Raw genomic sequence first — 19,836 nt, 5'->3', positions numbered from 1 at the left:
TACAGAACAATGCCAGCAGTGTCGATTCAATTCCCGTACCGGCCTCCCCGAACAGGCGCCGGAATGTGGTGACTAGGGGCGTTTCACAGGAACTTCATTGAAGCCTACTAGTGACAATAAGCGATTATCATTATTATTGTTACAAGAAGGCTTCCATTAACACTGCAATAAAGTTAGTGTGAAAAGCCCCGAGTTGTCACAATCCGGTGCCTGTTCGGGCATACTTAATGAAGAATTCAGAATGTCCAAATTACCTAACAGCACATCTTTCGGGACTTGTGGGAGGAAACCGGAGCACCCGGAGGAAACCCATGCAGACTCGGGGAGAATGTGCAGACTCCGCACAGACTGTGACGAAGCCGGGAATCGAACCTGGGACCTTGGAACTGTGAAGCAACAGTGCTAAGCACTGTGTTACCGTGCCGGCCGTGTGTTTGTGTCATCCGCAAACTTTGAAACTGTCCCCTGCACACCAAGATCTCGATCATTCATGTGCATCAGGAAAAACAATGTCCGGCACGGTGGCACAGTGGTTAGCACTGCTGCTTCACATCGCCACTGACCTCTCAGCCCTGCAATTGAGGCCCCAGGGTTTGACCCACAGTCGCTAACCGTCAGGGTCCATTCCCAGAATCTCCAGCTTCCCCCCTGGTTACTTGTTTGTGCCCCCAGCAGCCAGACTGGCTGTCCGTCTGGGTGGGTTTCCTGTGGATTTAGTCATGAATAATGGGACAGCTTTAATTAATCATCTGACTGTAAGGGACATTCAGTAAACACTGACCATAACATGGTAAAGTTTCATATTAAGGTTGAGACAAAGGTCACACACAAACAAAGCTTTAAAATTAGGTCAGTCTGCCTTTGACGAAAAGTGGAACGAGGAGAATGTGTTCAACTGGGAAGTTGAGTCAAGCTATTGACTCATAAACCTACAGAAATAACAGTGGGAAGTGTTGAAATAAATGCCCAGTACAATATAATGCAATAGATAACCGTAACAACAAGAATGCCCACTGACAAAGTTAAGCAACCATTTGTATAAAGCGAAAGGAAGACGCTGACACACAGACCAGGGAAACAAAATGTGAGAAGTATAAAAAACGGCAATAGAATTAAAATAATGTCGGCATCGCTGTCTCGGCCAATATTTATTTCCCGTTTCTTCAGAAGGTGGTGGTCAGCTGCTTTCTTGAACCGCTGCAGTCTGTCTGAGGTAGGGACACCCACAGTGCGGTTAGGAAGGGGATTCGCTGGTAGAGATTGTGCGTTTGGAAGATGCTGTTTAAGGAGTCTTGGTGAGTTGGTGCAGTGCATCTTGTCGGTGGTGCACTCGGCTGCCAGTGTGTGTCGGTGGTGGAGGGAGTGAATATTGAAGGTGGTGGATGGGGTGGGTGCCCACCAAGTGGGACCTCTTTGACCTTCATGGTGTCAAACCTCTTGAGTGTTGTTGGAGCTGCACTCACCCAGGCAAGTGGAGAGTATTCCATCACACTCCTGACTTGTGCCTTGTAGATGGTGGAGAGACTTTGGGGAGTCAGGAGGTGAGTTACTCACCACAGGATTCCTGTCCCCTGACTCTCCATCGTATTTATATAGTTATATAGCTCACCACCCCCTTCCCAAAGGCAGAGAGATGGACAATTAACATTGGTCTGACAACGATATCCAAGTGTCATGAAAGGTAGAAACACTCGTGAAAGGACAAATCAATAATTTTGTTGTACAAGAACCTTCAGGGAAAAGTGACCATAATTTTACATAAAGTTTGAAAGTGATGTTGTTCATTCTGAAACTAGGGCCTTAGATCTTAACAAAGGAAACTGTGGAGGTATGAGGGGGAATTGGCAGTGTTGGATTAGAAAACTACAGTAAAAGGTCTGGCAGTAAATAAGCAATGATGACCGTTTGAAGAATTATTACACGGTTGTAAGAAATTTCCATTATTTTGAGGCACAAAAACCCAGTGGGAAAAGTAATCAACCATTGCTCAAAAAGGTGAAAGATTGTATTATCACAATGTTACAATGATAGAGAGAAAAACTTGGGATTATACATGGAAATATTGGACTTTAAGAGGACTTGAGTTGTATATTTTTTTTAATGGACACGAGACATGGAAGAGGCTGATGAACAGCCCATTATCCACGATCAGAATGGCTGCACGAGGTCTCAACAGAACAATGGGATGTCTTCCTGGGCTCCCACACAAATCAAGGTTCTTGGAAAAAACTTTCTCAGGCTGACTACCATCCCTGGAAGACAAAGGGACAGAATAGAACATAGAACATACAGTGCGGAAGGAGGCCATTCGGCACATCGAGTCTGCACCAACCCACTTAAGCCCTCACTTCCACCCTATCCCTGTCACACAATAACTCCTCCTAACCTTTTTGGTCACTAAGGGCAATTTATCATGGCCAATCCACCTAACCTGCACATCCTTGGACTGTGGGAGGAAACCGGACCACCCGGAGGAAACCCACGCACACACGGGAAGAACGTGCAGACTCCGCACAGACATTAACCCAGCGAGGAATCGAACCTGGGACCCTGGCGCTGTGAAGTCACAGTGATATCCACTTGTGCTGCCATGCTGCCCCCTCTCTTCACAAAATGCTTTAAAGCTTTAAAATTAGGTAAGGTCCTAATGACTCTCTTATCTCAGGGTTCCTGCCTATAATGGCCCAGACATACCAGCCCCTTGAAGTACACATCTGAGTGTTAAAAGCTTGTGTGTTGGCCATTCTGTCATTTTCTCTCTCGCTCTCGGTCTGCCGGTCGGTCGGTCTGTGTGCGACGCTGGGGAACAGAAGCTGGAGCTCACCACAAACCCTGGAGGTTAGACAGTGACCAGGGCAGGGCCGACAATTGATTGCAGCTGGAAAAAGAACTGAAACTTCTCTATCGAGCTACAGGGGAGCTGATCCGAAGAGTCAACTCTTCATCAGCAGAAGACAACCTTACAGAAATCTATTAGTCACGGCTGCCACGCGACATCATCGACAACTCATAACTCAAGGACCTCCCTATAACGTTTTCTTTCTATCTGTTTCTAATCGATATGAATGTAGATACATGTTTTCCACCATTTCAACTGAGCTTCTTTTCTGGTTAATTAGCTTACTCTGTCTGAACTCAAGAAAAGCTGGTTGAATTGGCTCCTTTTCAAACAGATCTATTGGGTCTGGAAAAGGTGCTGATGGGAAGGGAACCTTGTTAGATTAAACCTTTGTTGTTCCCAGCAGAGGGTGGGTTGGATAAAGACATGGAACCAGCCTTCCCCCCTCACCCGGGTTTGTGACAATTAGCGGGTATCACAGCCGGATGCTGATGAATCGAGGGGTCTCACCCCGATCAATAACTTTTGGGGAACTCCACCTGCTGGTCATGACAACACACAAAGCAATTCCAATCCTCATTCAGTCTGTCCATTATTTCTCTGAGGAACAGATTCAAGTTTACCAGACACCATTTGCCTTTCACAAATCTATCCTGGCTGTCATTTATTCACCAGATTCATCCAAGTGACGATGAATTCCCTCCTGGATTATGATTTCTGGACATGTTTCCATCATGTCCATTGGGTGACTGACCTGGATTTACCTGGTTTATTTCCCTTTCTCTATTTCAATGAGGGTGTAACTTCCTCTGGCACCAGTTCATAAACATGGAATATCGGGAGATTGTGGTCAGAATCTCCAGTTTATCCACAATAACTTGCTTTAACGAGCGATACTGTTCTCCACCCGGATACACTGCCCTTCCTCCACTGAGCACAGTCAGCCCTTTAATCACCGTCTCCCCATTTATTCAATCACAGCCCAATTTCCCTCTTCACTCCTCGTTCGCTGTGACATTAGCATCATCTTCTTCTTTGGTGAAGATTAATGCAAAGCGCACATTCATTGCCTCAGAAATGTCCTCTGTCATTCTGAGAAGATTTCACTTTTACTCCCAACCCCAGCCCAGCCAATCATTGTCTACGCCTCACTGAAACCAATTCACTGGTCATTAATTAGACTTTAAGGAGTCTCTGAAAGAAGGAAAGGGAGATTCCGAGGATCAGGGAGTGAATTCCCGAGTTTAGTAATCAGACAGATGAGGGCACAACCAGTGATATTTTAATTAAAAAAGCCAAAAGGGGCAGGATCGCGCTGGAGACAATCTTCCTCCATCTTATATTTATTTACAGAGTTAAACATTACAAGCATGTACCTCCTAACATCACACTTTCAATAAGTATCTCTGCGTATGTTCTCCAGTTACACCCTAATTTGTGTCAATTACCTGTCAACAATTCATCAAAATTAACATAAAGTTAACAATGGTGGAGGAGAATAAAATCAGGAATGGTCAAGAAGCCAGAATGAGATCAGCACAGATACCTGGGAGGGTTGTGGTTCTGGAGGAGATTAAATGTAAAAGTAAAGTCACCACAGTCCCAGATGACCACAGGCTGCTTTCCCCTTTGAGGGGGAGAGCTGACTGGTGGTGATTTAACCTGAGGGTCACCACACCTCAGGCGAGGGGCAAGGTTGAGAAGGCGGGGTCTTCATGAATAACCTCAGCCTGTACGGGGAATTGAACCCAAGCTGCTGGCCTCGCTCTGCATCACGAACCAGCTGTCCAGCCCACTGAGCTGAGAGACAGGAATGTGTGAAGCATGAAATCAGGGATGAAAGCTTTAATATGAAGATGCGAGCGAAACCTCAGCTGGAATATTGTGTACAGCTCTGGGAACCACACTACAGGAAGGATGTGAACACATTGGAGAGAGGGCAGAAGAGGTTCACAAGAATAGTTCCTGGGATGGGAAACTTCAGTTCTGAGGATAGATTGGAGAGGTTGGCACTGTTCTCCTTGGAGAGAAGAAGACTAAGACGAGATTTGATAGAAACGTTCAAAATCATGAGGGTTTGGACAGAGTAGACAGGGAGAAACTGTTCAGCTTGCTAAAGGATCAGTAATGAGAGGGAAGAGATTTGAAAAAGGAGCAAATGTGATGTGAGAAAAAGCTTTTCACACAGCGAGTGTCTGTGGTCTGGAATGTTCGGCCTGGAAGGGTGGTGGAGGCAGGTTCAATCGATGGAGAATTAGATGATTATTTGAATAGAAACAATGTACAGGGTTATGGGGAAAAGACAGGGGGACGGCACTAAGTCCCGATGCTCGTTTGGAGGGCCGGTGCAGAGACGATGGGCCGAATGGCCTCCTTTTGAACGGTAACAACAAAGAACAAAGAACAAAGAACAAAGAAATGTACAGCACAGGAACAGGCCCTTCGGCCCTCCAAGCCCGTGCCGACCATGCTGCCCGACTAAACTACAATCTTCTACACTTCCTGGGTCCGTATCCTTCTATTCCCATCCTATTCATATATTTGTCAAGGTGCCCCTTAAATGTCCCTATCGTCCCTGCTTCCACTACCTCCTCCGGTAGCAAGTTCCAGGCACCCACTACCCTCTGCGTAAAAAACTTGCCTCGTACATCTACTCTAAACCTTGCCCCTCTCACCTTAAACCTATGCCCCCTAGTAATTGACCCCTCTACCCTGGGGAAAAGCCTCTGACTATCCACTCTGTCTATGCCCCTCATAATTTTGTACACCTCTATCAGGTCTCCCCTCAACCTCCTTCGTTCCAGTGAGAACAAACCGAGTTTATTCAACCGCTCCTCATAGCTAATGCCCTCCATACCAGGCAACATTCTGGTAAATCTCTTCTGCACCCTCTCTAAAGCCTCTACATCCTTCTGGTAGTGTGGCGACCAGAATTGAACACTATACTCCAAGTGTGGCCGAACTAAGGTTCTATACAGCTGCAACATGACTTGCCAATTCTTATACTCAATGCCCCGGCCAATGAAGGCAAGCATGCCGAATGCCTTCTTGACTACCTTCTCCACCTATGTTGCCCCTTTCAATGACCTGTGGACCTGTACTCCTAGATCTCTTTGACTTTCAATACTCTTGAGGGTTCTACCATTCACTGTATATTCCCTACCTGCATTAGACCTTCCAAAATGCATTACCTCACATTTGTGCGCATTAAACTCCATCTGCCATCTCTCCGCCCAAGTCTCCAGACAATCTAAATCCTGCTGTATCCTCCGACAGTCCTCATCGCTATCCGCAATTCCACCAACCTTTGTGTCGTCTGCAAACTTACTAATCAGACCAGTTACATTTTCCTCCAAATCATTTATATATACTACAAAGAGCAAAGGTCCCAGCACTGATCCCTGTGGAACACCACTGGTCACAGCCCTCCAATTAGAAAAGCATCCCTCCATTGCTACTCTCTGCCTTCTATGGCCTAGCCAGTTCTGTATCCACCTTGCCAGCTCACCCCTGATCCCGTGTGACTTCACCTTTTGTACTAGTCTACCATGAGGGACCTTGTCAAAGGCCTTACTGAAGTCCATATAGACAACATCTACTGCCCTACCTGCATCAATCATCTTAGTGACCTCCTCGAAAAACTCTATCAAGTTAGTGAGACACGACCTCCCCTTCACAAAACCGTGCTGCCTCTCACTAATACGTCCATTTGCTTCCAAATGGGAGTAGATCCTGTCTCGAAGAATTCTCTCCAGTAATTTCCCTACCACTGAAGTAAGGCTCACCGGCCTGTAGTTCCCGGGATTATCCTTGCTACCCTTCTTAAACAGAGGAACAACATTGGCTATTCTCCAGTCCTCCGGGGCATCCCCTGAAGACAGCGAGGATCCAAAGATTTCTGTCAAGGCCTCAGCAATTTCCTCTCCAGCCTCCTTCAGTATTCTGGGGTAGATCCCATCAGGCCCTGGGGACTTATCTACCTTAATATTTTTTAAGACACCTCGTCTTTTTGGATCACAATGTGACCCAGGCTATCTACACCCCCTTCTCCAGACTCAACATCTACCAATTCCTTCTCTTTGGTGAATACTGATGCAAAGTATTCATTTAGTACCTCGCCCATTTCCTCTGGCTCCACACATAGATTCCCTTGCCTATCCTTCAGTGGGCCAACCCTTTCCCTGGCTACCCTCTTGCTTTTTATGTACGTGTAAAAAGCCTTGGGATTTTCCTTAACCCTATTTGCCAATGACTTTTCGTGACCCCTTCTAGCCCTCCTGACTCCTTGCTTAAGTTCCTTCCTACTTTCCTTATATTCCACGCAGGCTTCGTCTGTTCCCAGCCTTTTAGCCCTGACAAATGCCTCCTTTTTCTTTTTGACGAGGCCGACAATATCACTCGTCATCCAAGGTTCCCGAAAATTGCCGTATTTATCTTTCTTCCTCACAGGAACATGCCGGCCCTGTATTCCTTTCAACTGCCACTTGAAAGCCTCCCACATGTCAGATGTTGATTTGCCCTCAAACATCCGCCCCCAATCTATGTTCTTCAGTTCCCGCCTAATATTGTTATAATTAGCCTTCCCCCAATTTAGCACATTCATCCTCAGACCACTCTTATCCTTGTCCACCAGTACTTTAAAACTTACTGAATTGTGGTCACTGTTACCGAAATGCTCCCCTACTGAAACATCTACCACATGGCCGGGCTCATTCCCCAATACCAGGTCCAGTACCGCCCCTTCCCTAGTTGGACTGTCTACATATTGTTTTAAGAAGCCCTCCTGGATGCTCCTTTCAAACTCCGCCCCGTCTAAGCCCCTGGCACTAAGTGAGTCCCAGTCAATATTGGGAATGTTGAAGTCTACCATCACCACAACCCTGTTGTTTTTACTCTTTTCCAAAATCTGTCTACCTATCTGCTCCTCTATCTCCCGCTGGCTGTTGGGAGGCCTGTAGTATACCCCCAACATTGTGACTGCACCCTTCTTATTCCTGATCTCTACCCATATAGCCTCACTGCCCTCTGAGGTGTCCTCTCGCAGTACAGCTGTGATATTCTCCCGAACAAGTAGCGCAACTCCACCTCCCCTTTTACATCCCCCTCTATCCCGCCTGAAACATCTAAATCCTGGAACGTTTAGCTGCCAATCCTGCCCTTCCCTCAACCAGGTCTCTGTAATGGCAACAACATCATAGTTCCAAGTACTAATCCAAGCTCTAAGTTCATCTGCCTTACCCGTAATGCTCCTTGCATTAAAACATATGCACTTCAGGCCATCAGACCCGCTGTGTTCAGCAACTTCTCCCCGTCTGCTCTGCCTCAGAGCCACACTGTCCCTATTCCCTAGTTCTCCCTCAATGCTCTCACCTTCTGACCTATTGCTCCCGTGCCCACCCCCCTGCCATACTAGTTTAAACCCTCCCGTGTGACACTAGCAAACCTCGCGGCCAGGATATTTATGCCTCTCCGGTTTAGATGCAACCCGTCCTTCTTATACAGGTCACACCTGCCCCGAAAGAGCTCCCAGTGGTCCAGATAATGGAAACCCTCCCTCCTACACCAGCTGTTTAGCCACGTGTTTAGCTGTGATCAATTCTGTGATCGTGTGATCGGGGCTGTTGCTTGACTGGGAGACCACGTAGGTGAGTGAGCACAGGGTGATTGGTGAACAAGAGTGGAGCGAGGAAGATCGTGGCAGCAGAATTCGGCAACAGCTCAAGGTCATGGAGGGTCGAGTGTGGGAGACAAACCTGGAATGTGTTGGAATAATCAAAACTAAAACTAACAAAGTCACGGGTGAGACTCCCAGCAGCTGAGCAGCTGTGGTCGGGGTGGAGTGGGGCAATGTGAGAGGTGGAAATAGACAGTCTCAGTGATGGGGCAGGTATATGGTCAGAGGTTCACCTGCGAGACAAAGGTGATGAATCTGAAACAAGAACAGAGAATTCCGGAAATATTCAGCAGGTCTGGCAGCATCAATTAGGAGAGAAAGCCCCGGAAACATTGAGTCCTTTTAGCATTATTCCCATTTATCTGTTAGACATGTTCCTAATGAAAGGCAAGGGAATATCGAATGAATGGTCGGACCCTCGGAAGTACAGAATGTCAGTGAATGAAGATATATTTTTCCCACCCCATCTCTACAGGACACTGTGGAGGGTCCACACTCTGCAATCACCCTTGGATCATCACAATATCACAAGGACAGTGAGGCTCCACTTTGATGCAGAAAATGGTGCTTCCCCTTTCTGGCCCGGTTTGCACTTCTTGTTCTGAGAAGGCAGGACTGAACTCTGGAAGATTAACCAATCCCATTCCCGGCAGAGAGCCTGTCCCTTTGATCGGCAGCTTGGGAGATGATGAGGATGTTCCTGACTGTATTCTGTCTGTGAAACAGAGATGGGGCTGGATTGTCCTGCGGCTAAACGCCGGCTCAAACAGAGAATCCGCCGGAGGTTCACGTCACCGAAATTGGCGTGACCCCCTCACCGATTCCGGTACCGGTGAGGGGCGAGCGCCGGCATCGACTGAAACTCCCGCCTACCGCGCCGGAAATGTCCGGAGAATGGCCGGGTCACGGGCCGAGCATGCACACGTCTGACAACCTGCAGCTGTCGCATCGTACAACATCCGTGACCCCACAGCCCACCCCCTGCCCACCCCCTGGCCACCCCATGACCGCCCCCCACCAGTCCCCCAGCCCTCGCAGAAGCCCCCCCCCGGCCGGCGACACGGGTCCCGGCAGAGTGTGGCGGCCCTGGACACAGTCTGCAGCCGGCACGCCAGGTTCACGCTTTGTGGGATCACACGTGTCCCGCGCCATCGGGAACTTCGCCCATCAGGGGCAGAGCATCACGGTCGGGCTGCCGATGAGGCACCAATGGCTTTGCGACTGTGCGCGGTGCACGTCAGGGTGATGCCAGTCCGGAGGGGGCAGAGCGTTGGTGACTGGCATCAAACTGGCACCGGCCCCGATTTTAGCGTCGGAGCCCATTCTCCGCCAAATCGCCAAACATGATTTTGCCGTCCGGCTGCAGAGAATCCCGCCCACGGTGAGAGCACAGGCCGACATTCTACAGCAGCAGTGAAGCTCATGTGTCAGCCTGGCTCAGTTTGGGGCACTTGTATCTCTCAGTCAGAAAGCGGTGGTTTTAGCTGCCTTTTCAGGAAGTTGAGCTCTCAATTAAAGCTGCCATTCTGGGAAATGAGAGAGAGAAAAGCATTGTGTCATCGTTCAGATGTGTTGCTGCATTGAGACAGCGACATTGAGCTGACCGATTGGGTGATTCAATCCAATACTGGACTAAATCGCTGGCTTTTAAAGCAGACCAAGGCAGGCCAGCAGCACGGTTCAATTCCCGTACCAGCCTCCCCGAACAGGCGCCGGAATGTGGCGACTAGGGACTTTTCACAGTAACTTCATTTGAAGCCTACTTGTGACAATAAGCGATTTTCATTTAATTTTCATTTGAAGCATCCCAAACAACAATTTTAAAATGAACAGGACACGCTCTCGATCTCCTGACCATCATTTGTCCGTCAGTTAAAACCCTCACACAGCACCTGAACTGTCATTTACACATTAATCTCTGGGGAAAGTTACTGAAATTGAATAGCTACAGGGTTTGGTGTCACAACAGAGCCAGAACTTCAAACTGATTCATTGCTTGTCGAGTAATGGAAGAGTTATATTTTGACAAATTAAATGTTATTGATGAAAGAAAATTGTTTTGTGTGTCTGCTTGTCTCAATTGGTAGAACTCAGCTCTGAATCACAAAGTTATAAACACAGCTTTGAAAAAAATCTGTAGGTAACCTTCAAATCCATCCCTAATATAGACACTTAATGTACAGATTAATTCAATCCTTCCTAAATACATCCACTTAATGTACAGATTAATTCAATCCTTCCTAAATACACCCACTTAATGGACAGATTAATTCAATCCACCCCAAATACATCCACTTAATGTACAGATTAATTCAATCCTCCCTAAATACACCCACTTAATGTACAGATTAATTCAATCCACCCCAAATACATCCACTTAATGAACAGATTAATTCAATCCACCCCAAACACACCCACTCAATGTACAGATTAATTCAATCCATCCCAAATACACCCACTTAATGTACAGATTAATTCAATCCTTCCTAAATACACCCACTTAATGTACAGATTAATTCAATCTACACCAAATACACCCACTTAATGTACAGATTAATTCAATCCACCCCAAATACATCCACTTAATGTACAGATTAATTCAATCCACTCCAAATACACCCACTTAATGTCCAGACTGTCACTCAAACCCATTGTCACATTAAATGAGTAACAGAGAGGAATGGGAAAACCGAGTTTTCTGACCCGTGTTCCCAGTCTGTGTAACTCTGTGTCAGGTGCACTGAACATTCTCAATGTGGTGATAAATTCTGCTGAAACTCTCATGTCCAGTTTGAATGTTCTAACTCTAGAATTCACACAAGTTACAGGTGCAGAGACACCGCAGCACAAACCAGGGAGAGTTATTTTAGAACAAGTTAAACTTCTCCAAACCAAACTAAAACTTGTACTTACCCCCAGAAACACAGAGTGACAGAGTCACAGCAAAAAGAGTTTTACTGATCATCTCAACAGAATAACAATCCTCTTTATCCACACCGTTTATTGCAGGTCCAGTAAATACATTGAAACACAAAGTGTCCCAGCCGACAAAAGCTTGTTTAATATCCTCTTTCGCAGGAGGTAATGACGTTAAAGAGGAAGAGTGACAGAGGGTGCAGTTGATGTCGTTTTCATGCATTTCAGCAAATTTCAGGCGAACTTGATGCAGTGGATTGAAATCTGGCTGAGCTGTGGGAGACAGAGGGTGATGACAGACGGCTGCGTTAGTGACTGGAAGTCAGTGTCCAGTGGGGTACCACAGGGATCTGTGCTGGGTCTCCTATTATTCGTCATTTATATAAATGACTGAGATGACTATGTGGGGTTCGGATCAGTAAGTTTGCGGATGACACAAAGATTGCCCGGGGGGTTAACAGTGAGGCTGAGGGTCTTGAGGTACAGGAAGATGTAGACGGGATGGTCAAATGGGGAGAAAAGTGGCAGATGGAATTTAACCCTGGAAAGTGTGAGGAGTTACACTTTGGAATGAGTAATTTGACAAGTAAATATTCAATGAATGGCCCCACACTGGGAAGTCCTGAGGAACAAAGAGACCTTGGCGTGTTTGTCCATAGATCTCTGCGTGCAGAAGGACAGGTTAATCAGGGGGTGAAAAAGGAATACGGGACACTTGCCTTTATCAATCGTGACATAGATTACAAAAGCAGGGAGGTCATGTTGGAGTTTTCTCGAACTTTGGTGAGGCCACAGCTGGAACACTGTGTGCAATTCTGGTCACCACATTATAGGAAGGATGTGATTGCACTGGAGGGGGTGCAGAGGAGGTTCACCAGGATGTTGCCTGGGGTAGAACAGTTCAGCGATGAAGAGAGGTAAGGGGCTGTCCTGAGATGAGACCCCTTAAAACTGAATAGCTAGGAGTAAGAGTTCAATTTAATTGTCCTGTTTCTCAGTTAAAAGTTTGTGTCTGATTGGCTGAAGCTGTCCCCACCCTAATTGCTGAGTGGCAGTTATCTGTCAATCACCTGAAGCCTGATTTAGAGGCCACGGTGTAAATTGGATTCTTCTGTTTGAAGCTTAACCTGTGTGAGTCATTTCAGTTTAGCTGGGTTCTATATAAAAGAGAGGTATAAAGTGCGCACACAGTAAGCTTAGCGCACGGTGAAGTTGAGACAGCCTGAGTGAGTGAGAGAGCCCGAGTGAGGATTGGAACTTGGTCATTTGGAGCAGGGCGGTAATTCAGTGCAGAGTGGGAGGAGGCGCTTTTCCCCTTTCATTTTGTTTTCTTTCTTCTGGCTTTTCAGGAGCGGAGCGGAGACGAGTGGTTGGAGCAATGGCATCTTGGGAAGGTCAGCGGGTAGACGGTGAATCTGAGGTTCAGACTGGGAGAAACTGAAGAGTGAGGTCACAGAAGGGCTGTGATTAGATTGGCCAAGAGGGGACCTGCTAAATTTGAATCTATCTGGCAAGTAGTGGTCATTGGTCAGTAGTTTTTCTTTTCTTTTCATTTGTCTATTATTATTTCTTTTGATTTTTGGAATTGTCGTTGTATAAATGAACCTAAGATTTAAGACATGGCAGGAGATCTCAGACCCGTGTCATGCTCCTCGTGTGCGATGTGGGAGCTCAGGGTCACATCCACTGACCTTGGCTCCTTCACGTGCAGGAAGCATGTCCAGCTTCAGCTCCTGTTAGACACCTTGACAGCTCTGGAGCTGCGGATGGACTCACTTTGGAACATCCGCGATGCTGAGGACGTCGTGGATAGCACGTTTAGCGAGTTGGTCAGACCGTAGCTAAGAGTACTGAGGGAGATAGGAAATCGGTGACCATCTGACAGAGAAAGAGCAGGAAGGCAGTGCAGGGGTCTCCTGCGGTCCTCTCCCTCCAAAACAGGTGTACCGATTTGGATACTGTTGGGGGAGATGGCTCACCAGGGGAAGGCAGAAGTAGCCAGGGTCATGGCACCATGGCTGGCTCTGCTGCGCAGGGCCGCAGGAAGAAGAATGGCAGGGCTATAGTGACAGGGGACTCAATGGTAAGGGGGTAGTTTCTGCAGACGCAAACGAGACTCCAGGAAGGTATGTTGCCTCCCGGGTGAAAGTTTCCTGGATGTCTCAGAGCGGCTGCAGGACATTCCAAAGGAGGAGGGTGAACAGCCAGTTGTCGTGGTGCATATAGGCACCAATGATATAGGTAGAAAATGGAATAAGGTCCTACATGCTGAATTTAGGGAGTTAAGAAATAAACTAAAAAGTAGGACCTCAAAGGTTGTAATCTCGGGATTGCTACCAGTGCCATGTGCTAGTCAGAGTAGGAATGACAGGATAGGCAGGGTGAATGTGTGGCTTGAGAGATAGTGCAGGAGGGAGGGATTCAGATTTTTGGGACATTGGAACCGGTCCTGGGGGGGTTCTGGGGGAGGTGGGACAATTATAAATTGGACGGTCTATACCTGGGCAGACTGGAACCGAAGTCCTGGGGGGGTTTTTTGCTCGTGCTGTTGGGAAGGGTTTAAACTAATGTGGCAGGGGGATGGGAACCGATGCAGGAGGTCAGAGGGTAATAAAGCGAGGATTGAAACAAAAGTCAGTCAGTAGAAAAGTGGAAGGCAGATAAACAGATTGAACTCCATTTATTTCAATGCAAGAGGCCTAACGGGCAAGGCAGATGGACTCAGGGCATAGATAGGTACATGGGACTGGGATATTATAGCTGTTACTGAAACATGGCTAAAGGAGGGGCAGGACTGGCAGCTCAATGTTCTGGGGTACAGATGCTGTAGGAAAGATAGAACAGGAGATAGGAGAGGAGGGGGAATTGTGTTTTTGATTAGGGTCAGTATCACGGCAGTACAGAGAGAGGATATATCCGAGGGTTCGCCCACTGAGTCTATATGGGTAGAACTGAAAAATAAGAAGGGTGAGATCACTTTGATAGGACTGTACTATAGGCCCCCAAATAATCAGCAGGATATTGAGGGGGCAATATGTAAAGAGATTACAGATAGCTGCCGGAATAACAGGGTGGGAATAGTTGGGGACTTTAACTTTCCCAACATTAACTGGGGCAGCCATAGCATAAGGGGTTTGGATGGAGAGAAATTTGTCGAGTGTATTCAGGAAAAATTCCTCATTCAATATGTGGATGGTCCAATCAGAGAGGGGGCAAAACTTGACCTCCTCTTGGGGAATAAGGAAGGGCAGATGACGGAAGTGATAGTGAGGGATCACTTTGGGACCAGTGACCATAATTCCATTATCTGAGGAGGGCTCAGAAACCATCCAACTGTTTTTTAAAGGAAAAAATTATATCCGCCTCTGCCACTGCCTCTGGCAGCTCGTTCCAGATCCTCACCACCCTCCGTGTGAAGAAATTTCCCCTCTGGTCTCTTTTGTATCTCTCCCCTCTCACCTTAAACCTATGCCCTCTAGTTTGAGACTCCTCTACCTTTGGAAAAAGATGTTGACTATCTACCTTATCGATGCTCCTCATTATTTTATAGACTTCTATAAGAGCACCCCTAATCCTCCTACGCTCCAGGGAAAAAAGTCCCAGCCTATCCAGCCTCTCCTTATAACTCAGACCATCAAGTCCTGGTAGTATCCTCGTAAATCTCTTCTGCACTTTTTCTAGTTTAACAATATCCTTCCTATAATAGGGTGATCAGAACTGAACACAGTATTCCATGTGTGGCCTCACTAATGTCTTGTACAACTTCAATAAGACGTCCCAACTCCTGTATTCTAGCCCCGTAGCTGAAGAGCATCAGTACAAGTTTGCGTTTAACATTGAACATAGAACATAGAAATACAGTACAGAACAGGCCCTTCGGCCCACGATGTTGTGCCGAACTTTTGTCCTGGGTTAAGAAGAAATCAATCTACACCCCATCATTCTACCGTAATCCATGTACCTATCCAATAGCTTCTTGAAAATCCCTAATGTTTCCGACTCAACTACTTCCACAGGCAATGCATTCCATGCCCCACTATTCTCTGGGTAAAGAACCTACATCTGACATCCACCCTATATTTTCCACCATTCACCTTAAATTTATGTCCTCTTGTCATGGTTTGTTCCACCTGAGGAAAAAGTCTCTGACTGTCTACTCTATCTATTCCCATGATCATCTTATAAACCTCTATCAAGTCGCCCCTCATTCTTCTCCGTTCTAATGAGAAAAGGCCTCGCACCCTCAACCTTTCCTCGTAAGACCTACTCTCCATTCCAGGCAACATCCTGGTAAATCTCCTTTGCACCTTTTCCAAAGCTTCCACATCCTTCCTAAAATGAGGCCACCAGAACTGCACACAGTACTCCAAATGTGGTCTTACCAAAGTTTTGTACAGCTGCATCATCACCTCACAGCTCTTAAATTCAATCACTCTGCTAATGAACGCGTGCACACCATAGGCCTTCTGCACAGCTCTATCTACTTGAGTGGCAACTTTCAAAGGTCTATGAACATAGACCCCAAGATCTCTCTGCTCCTCCACATTGCCAAGAACCCTACTGTTAACCCTGTATTCCGCATTCATATTTGTCCTTCCAAAATGGACAACCTCACACTTTTCAGGATTAAACTCCATCTGCCACTTCTCAGCCCAGCTCTGCATCCTATCTGTGTCCCTTTGCAGCCGACAACAGCCCTCACTGTCCACAACTCCATCAATCTTCGTATCGTCTGCAAATTTACTGACCCACCCTTCAACTCCCTCATCCAAGTCATTAATTAAAATCACAAACAGCAGAGGACCCAGAACTGATCCCTATGGTATGCCACTGGTACCTGGGCTCCAGGCTGAATCCACCACCACTCTCTGACTTCTATCGGTTAGCCAGTTCATTATCCAACTGGCCAACTTCCCCACTATCCTCTGCCTCCTTACTTTCTGCAGAAGCCTACCATGGGGAACCTTATTAAATGCCTTACTAAAATCCATGTACACTGCATCCACTGCTTTACCTTGATCCATGTGCTTGGTCACCTCCTCAAAGAATTCAATAAGACTTGTGAGGCAAGACCTACCCCTCACAAATCCGTGCTGACTATCCCTAATCAAGCAGTGTCTTTCCAGATGCTCAGAAATCCTATCCCTCAGTACCCTTTCCATTACTTTGCCTACCACCGAAGTAAGACTAACTGGCCTGTAATTCCCAGCGTTATCCCTATTCCCTTTTTTGACCAGGCGCACGACATTCGCCATGCTCCAATCCCCTGGTACCACCCCTGTTGACAGTGAGGACGAAAAGATCATTGCCAACGGCTCTGCAATTTCATTTCTTGCTTCCCATAGAATCCTTGGATATATCCCGTCAGTCCCGGGGGACTTGTCTATCCTCAAGTTTTTCAAAATGCCCAACACATCTTCCTTCCTAACAAGTATCTCCTCGAGCTTACCAGTCTGTTTCACAGTGTCCTCTCGAATAATATGGCCCCTCTCTTTTGTAAATACTGAAGAAAAGTACTCGTTCAAGACCACTCCTATCTCTTCAGACTCAATACACAATCTCCCGCTACTATCCTTGTATCGGACCTACCCTTGCTCTAGTCACTCATATTTCTCATATATGTGTGAAAGGCCTTGGGGTTTTCCTTGATCCGACCCAACAAAGATTGTCCATGCCCTCTCTTAGCTCTCCTAATTCCTTTCTTCAGTTCCCTTCTGGCTATCTTGTATCCTCCAGCGCCCTGTCAGAACCTTGTTTCCTCAGCCTTACGTAAGTATCCTTCTTCCTCTCAACAAGACATTCAACCTCTCTTGTCAACCATGGTTCCTTCACTCGACCAATTCTTCCCTGCCTGACAGGGACATACATATCAAGGACACGTAGTTTCTGTTCCTTGAACAAGTTCCACATTTCACTTGTGTCCTTCCCTGACAGCCAATGTTCCCAACTTATGCACTTCAGTTCTTGCCTGACAACATCGTATGTACCCTTCCCTCAATTGTAAAGTTTGCCCTGTTGCACGCACCTATTCTTCTCCATTACTAAAGTGAAAGTCACAGAATTGTGGTCACTAACTCCAAAATTCTCCCTCACTAAAAAATCTATCACTTGCCCTGGTTCATTACCAAGTACCAAATCCAATATGGCCTCCCCTCTGGTCGGACAATCTACATATTGTGTTAGAAAAGCTTCCTGGACACACTGCACAAACACCACCCCATCCAAACTATTTGATCTAAAGAGTTTCCACTCAATATTTGGGAAGTTGATACATGGGGAATCAACTTTACATGGGGAACGGGCAGTACTCCTGGACCTACTTACCACATGGGTACCACAATAGCCCAGTGATATTTCACAAGAACATGGCCCAGATAATCAACCCCCTACACTGTGTCGGGACCACCGTTTTACAATATGGAGATGATATTTGAACAGCCTCAGACAGTTCAGTATCGCACTGCCTGTGGCCTTCACCAGGTGGCGGAGGCGGTCCCGGACACTGGACTTCAACTGAATCCAAATAAGGCACAGCTCGGACAGAGTCAAGTGATATACTTCGGACATATTATAGCTCAGGGAAAGAAAGAAATCCCGGAAGACAGGAAGAAAGCCACGCTCTGCATGCAGAGACCCCGCACAGTGAAAGGGGTCAGACAAGTGCTGGGATTATTTAACTGTTGCAGGAACTTTGTGCAGGGATACGCAGCCATTTCGAAACCCCTACAGGATTTAGCAAAGGGGGGAAGGGCTAACAAAGACAAGATAGAATGGGGGGAGGAGGAGGTGTAGGCTTTTTCCAATCTAAGATAAGCGATGGTGAAGACGCCCGCCCTGGGGTTCCTGGACCTCAGTAAGCCATTCCACATCTTCTGCCAGGAGGATAGTGGAATGCAGGCCGCTGTAGTAGCCCAGAGGCATGGGGATAGGTTAGGACCAGTGGGACATTACTCTGCCCAAATGGATGCGGTAACCGCAGGCATGCACCGATGTGTGCGGGCCTCGGCCTGCGCTTCATGGGCAATAAATGCATCAGAACCCATCACACTGATGGGTAAAATAATCCCCCATATCGGATTGGATTGGATTGGATTGTTTATTGTCACGTGTACCGAGGTACAGCGAAAAATATTTTTCTGCGAGCAGCTCAACATCATTAAGTACATGAAAAGAAAAGGAAAAAAAGAAAATACATAACAGGGCAACACAATGTAACTAGATAACGCCGGCATCGGGTGAAGCATACACGGGTGTAGTGTTAATCAGGCCAGTCCATAAGAGGGTTGTTTAGGAGTCTGGTAACAGCGGGAAAGAAGCTGTTTTTGTGCCCTCATACTCGTGTTCAACTCTTAGAGACTGGAAGACTGAAGGGTGTCTCAGATCGTAGACGCTCAAAGTGGGAAGCTAATCTCTTACGTGGGGACAAACATGTGGAAATCTGTAAAGATATGAGGGAATATCCTGCAATAGGCTTAACGATACAAGGAATGAAGCATGAAAGCCTTGTGGGAGTAGAGGAGGACACTTGTGGAGGCTTGGCAGAAGAGCCACTAGCGGGAGAGGGAGTGAGAGGATTATATGTGGATGGAGCAAGGAAGTTGTTATGGGCCAGGGTTTAGAGAACCCCAAAGTGTATCATGGAGTTCACCTGACCCACAACTTTTAATAGATTGTGGTATGGGGAGCACACGGCTCACTCTGCAGGAGTGGTACAGCAGAAATGGAAAAGTATTTTTTAAAGCAAAACAATGTTTATTCTATGAATTCAAGTTAACCTTTTTGAAACATACAGTGAACACCTTAGCAACCATCAATTCAAATACAACCCCCAAATAATACAACATTAAGTAATCCTTAATATATTCCCAAACAAAATCCAGAAGACAAAAGAAACACCTTTTAACAGAAGCACATCAGGTTTACATTCACGACTGAGAACATTTATAATTCTGAATTCACCAAATGATCAAGAGATAGTCTTTTGATGGCAGAGAGATCAACAGTACACCTGCTCTGGCTTCAGCTCCAACACCGAAAACGAAACTAAATCACACCCTGCAGCAACAGCCTAAAACGAAAGTAAAAAGCTGACAGACAGCCCAGCTCCACCCACTCTCTGACATCACTGCAGTAGTAAACACACATTTCTTAAAGGTACTCTCACTACAGATATTTATATACACACCCATTTATAAATACCCATTTCTTAAAGGTACTCTCACATGACAAAGTATATAGGTGGAGAGCCCCGTGCGTCATGGGCTGGAGTGGATAGTGAAGGTGAGTTGATTGCGGCAGAACAGATCCTCGGGAACCACTCAGCACAAACTGCTGAATTAATAGCTTTAACGAAGGCCCTGGAAGGGGCAAAGGAAAGCGAATCAATGTGTACACTGACATTATGTAC

General features: G+C 46.6%; 1 protein-coding gene across 1 annotated transcript in view; it reads right to left on the bottom strand.

Moving 5' to 3' along the window:
• LOC140424302 (uncharacterized) overlaps nucleotides 1-19,836 on the bottom strand; it is a 196,541-nt gene that overhangs the window by 172,953 nt on the left and 3,752 nt on the right. Inside the window, exon 2 of the mRNA XM_072507858.1 lies at nucleotides 11,427-11,702. Within this exon, the coding sequence (XP_072363959.1) occupies nucleotides 11,427-11,702 (276 nt within the window). The remainder of the gene's footprint in view (nucleotides 1-11,426; nucleotides 11,703-19,836) is intronic.

Source organism: Scyliorhinus torazame, chromosome 1, assembly GCF_047496885.1.
Source record: "Scyliorhinus torazame isolate Kashiwa2021f chromosome 1, sScyTor2.1, whole genome shotgun sequence".
NCBI classification, from domain to species: Eukaryota; Metazoa; Chordata; class Chondrichthyes; order Carcharhiniformes; family Scyliorhinidae; genus Scyliorhinus; species Scyliorhinus torazame.
Note: the sequence above shows the minus strand (reverse complement) of the source record. Positions and strands in the feature narration are given on the sequence as shown.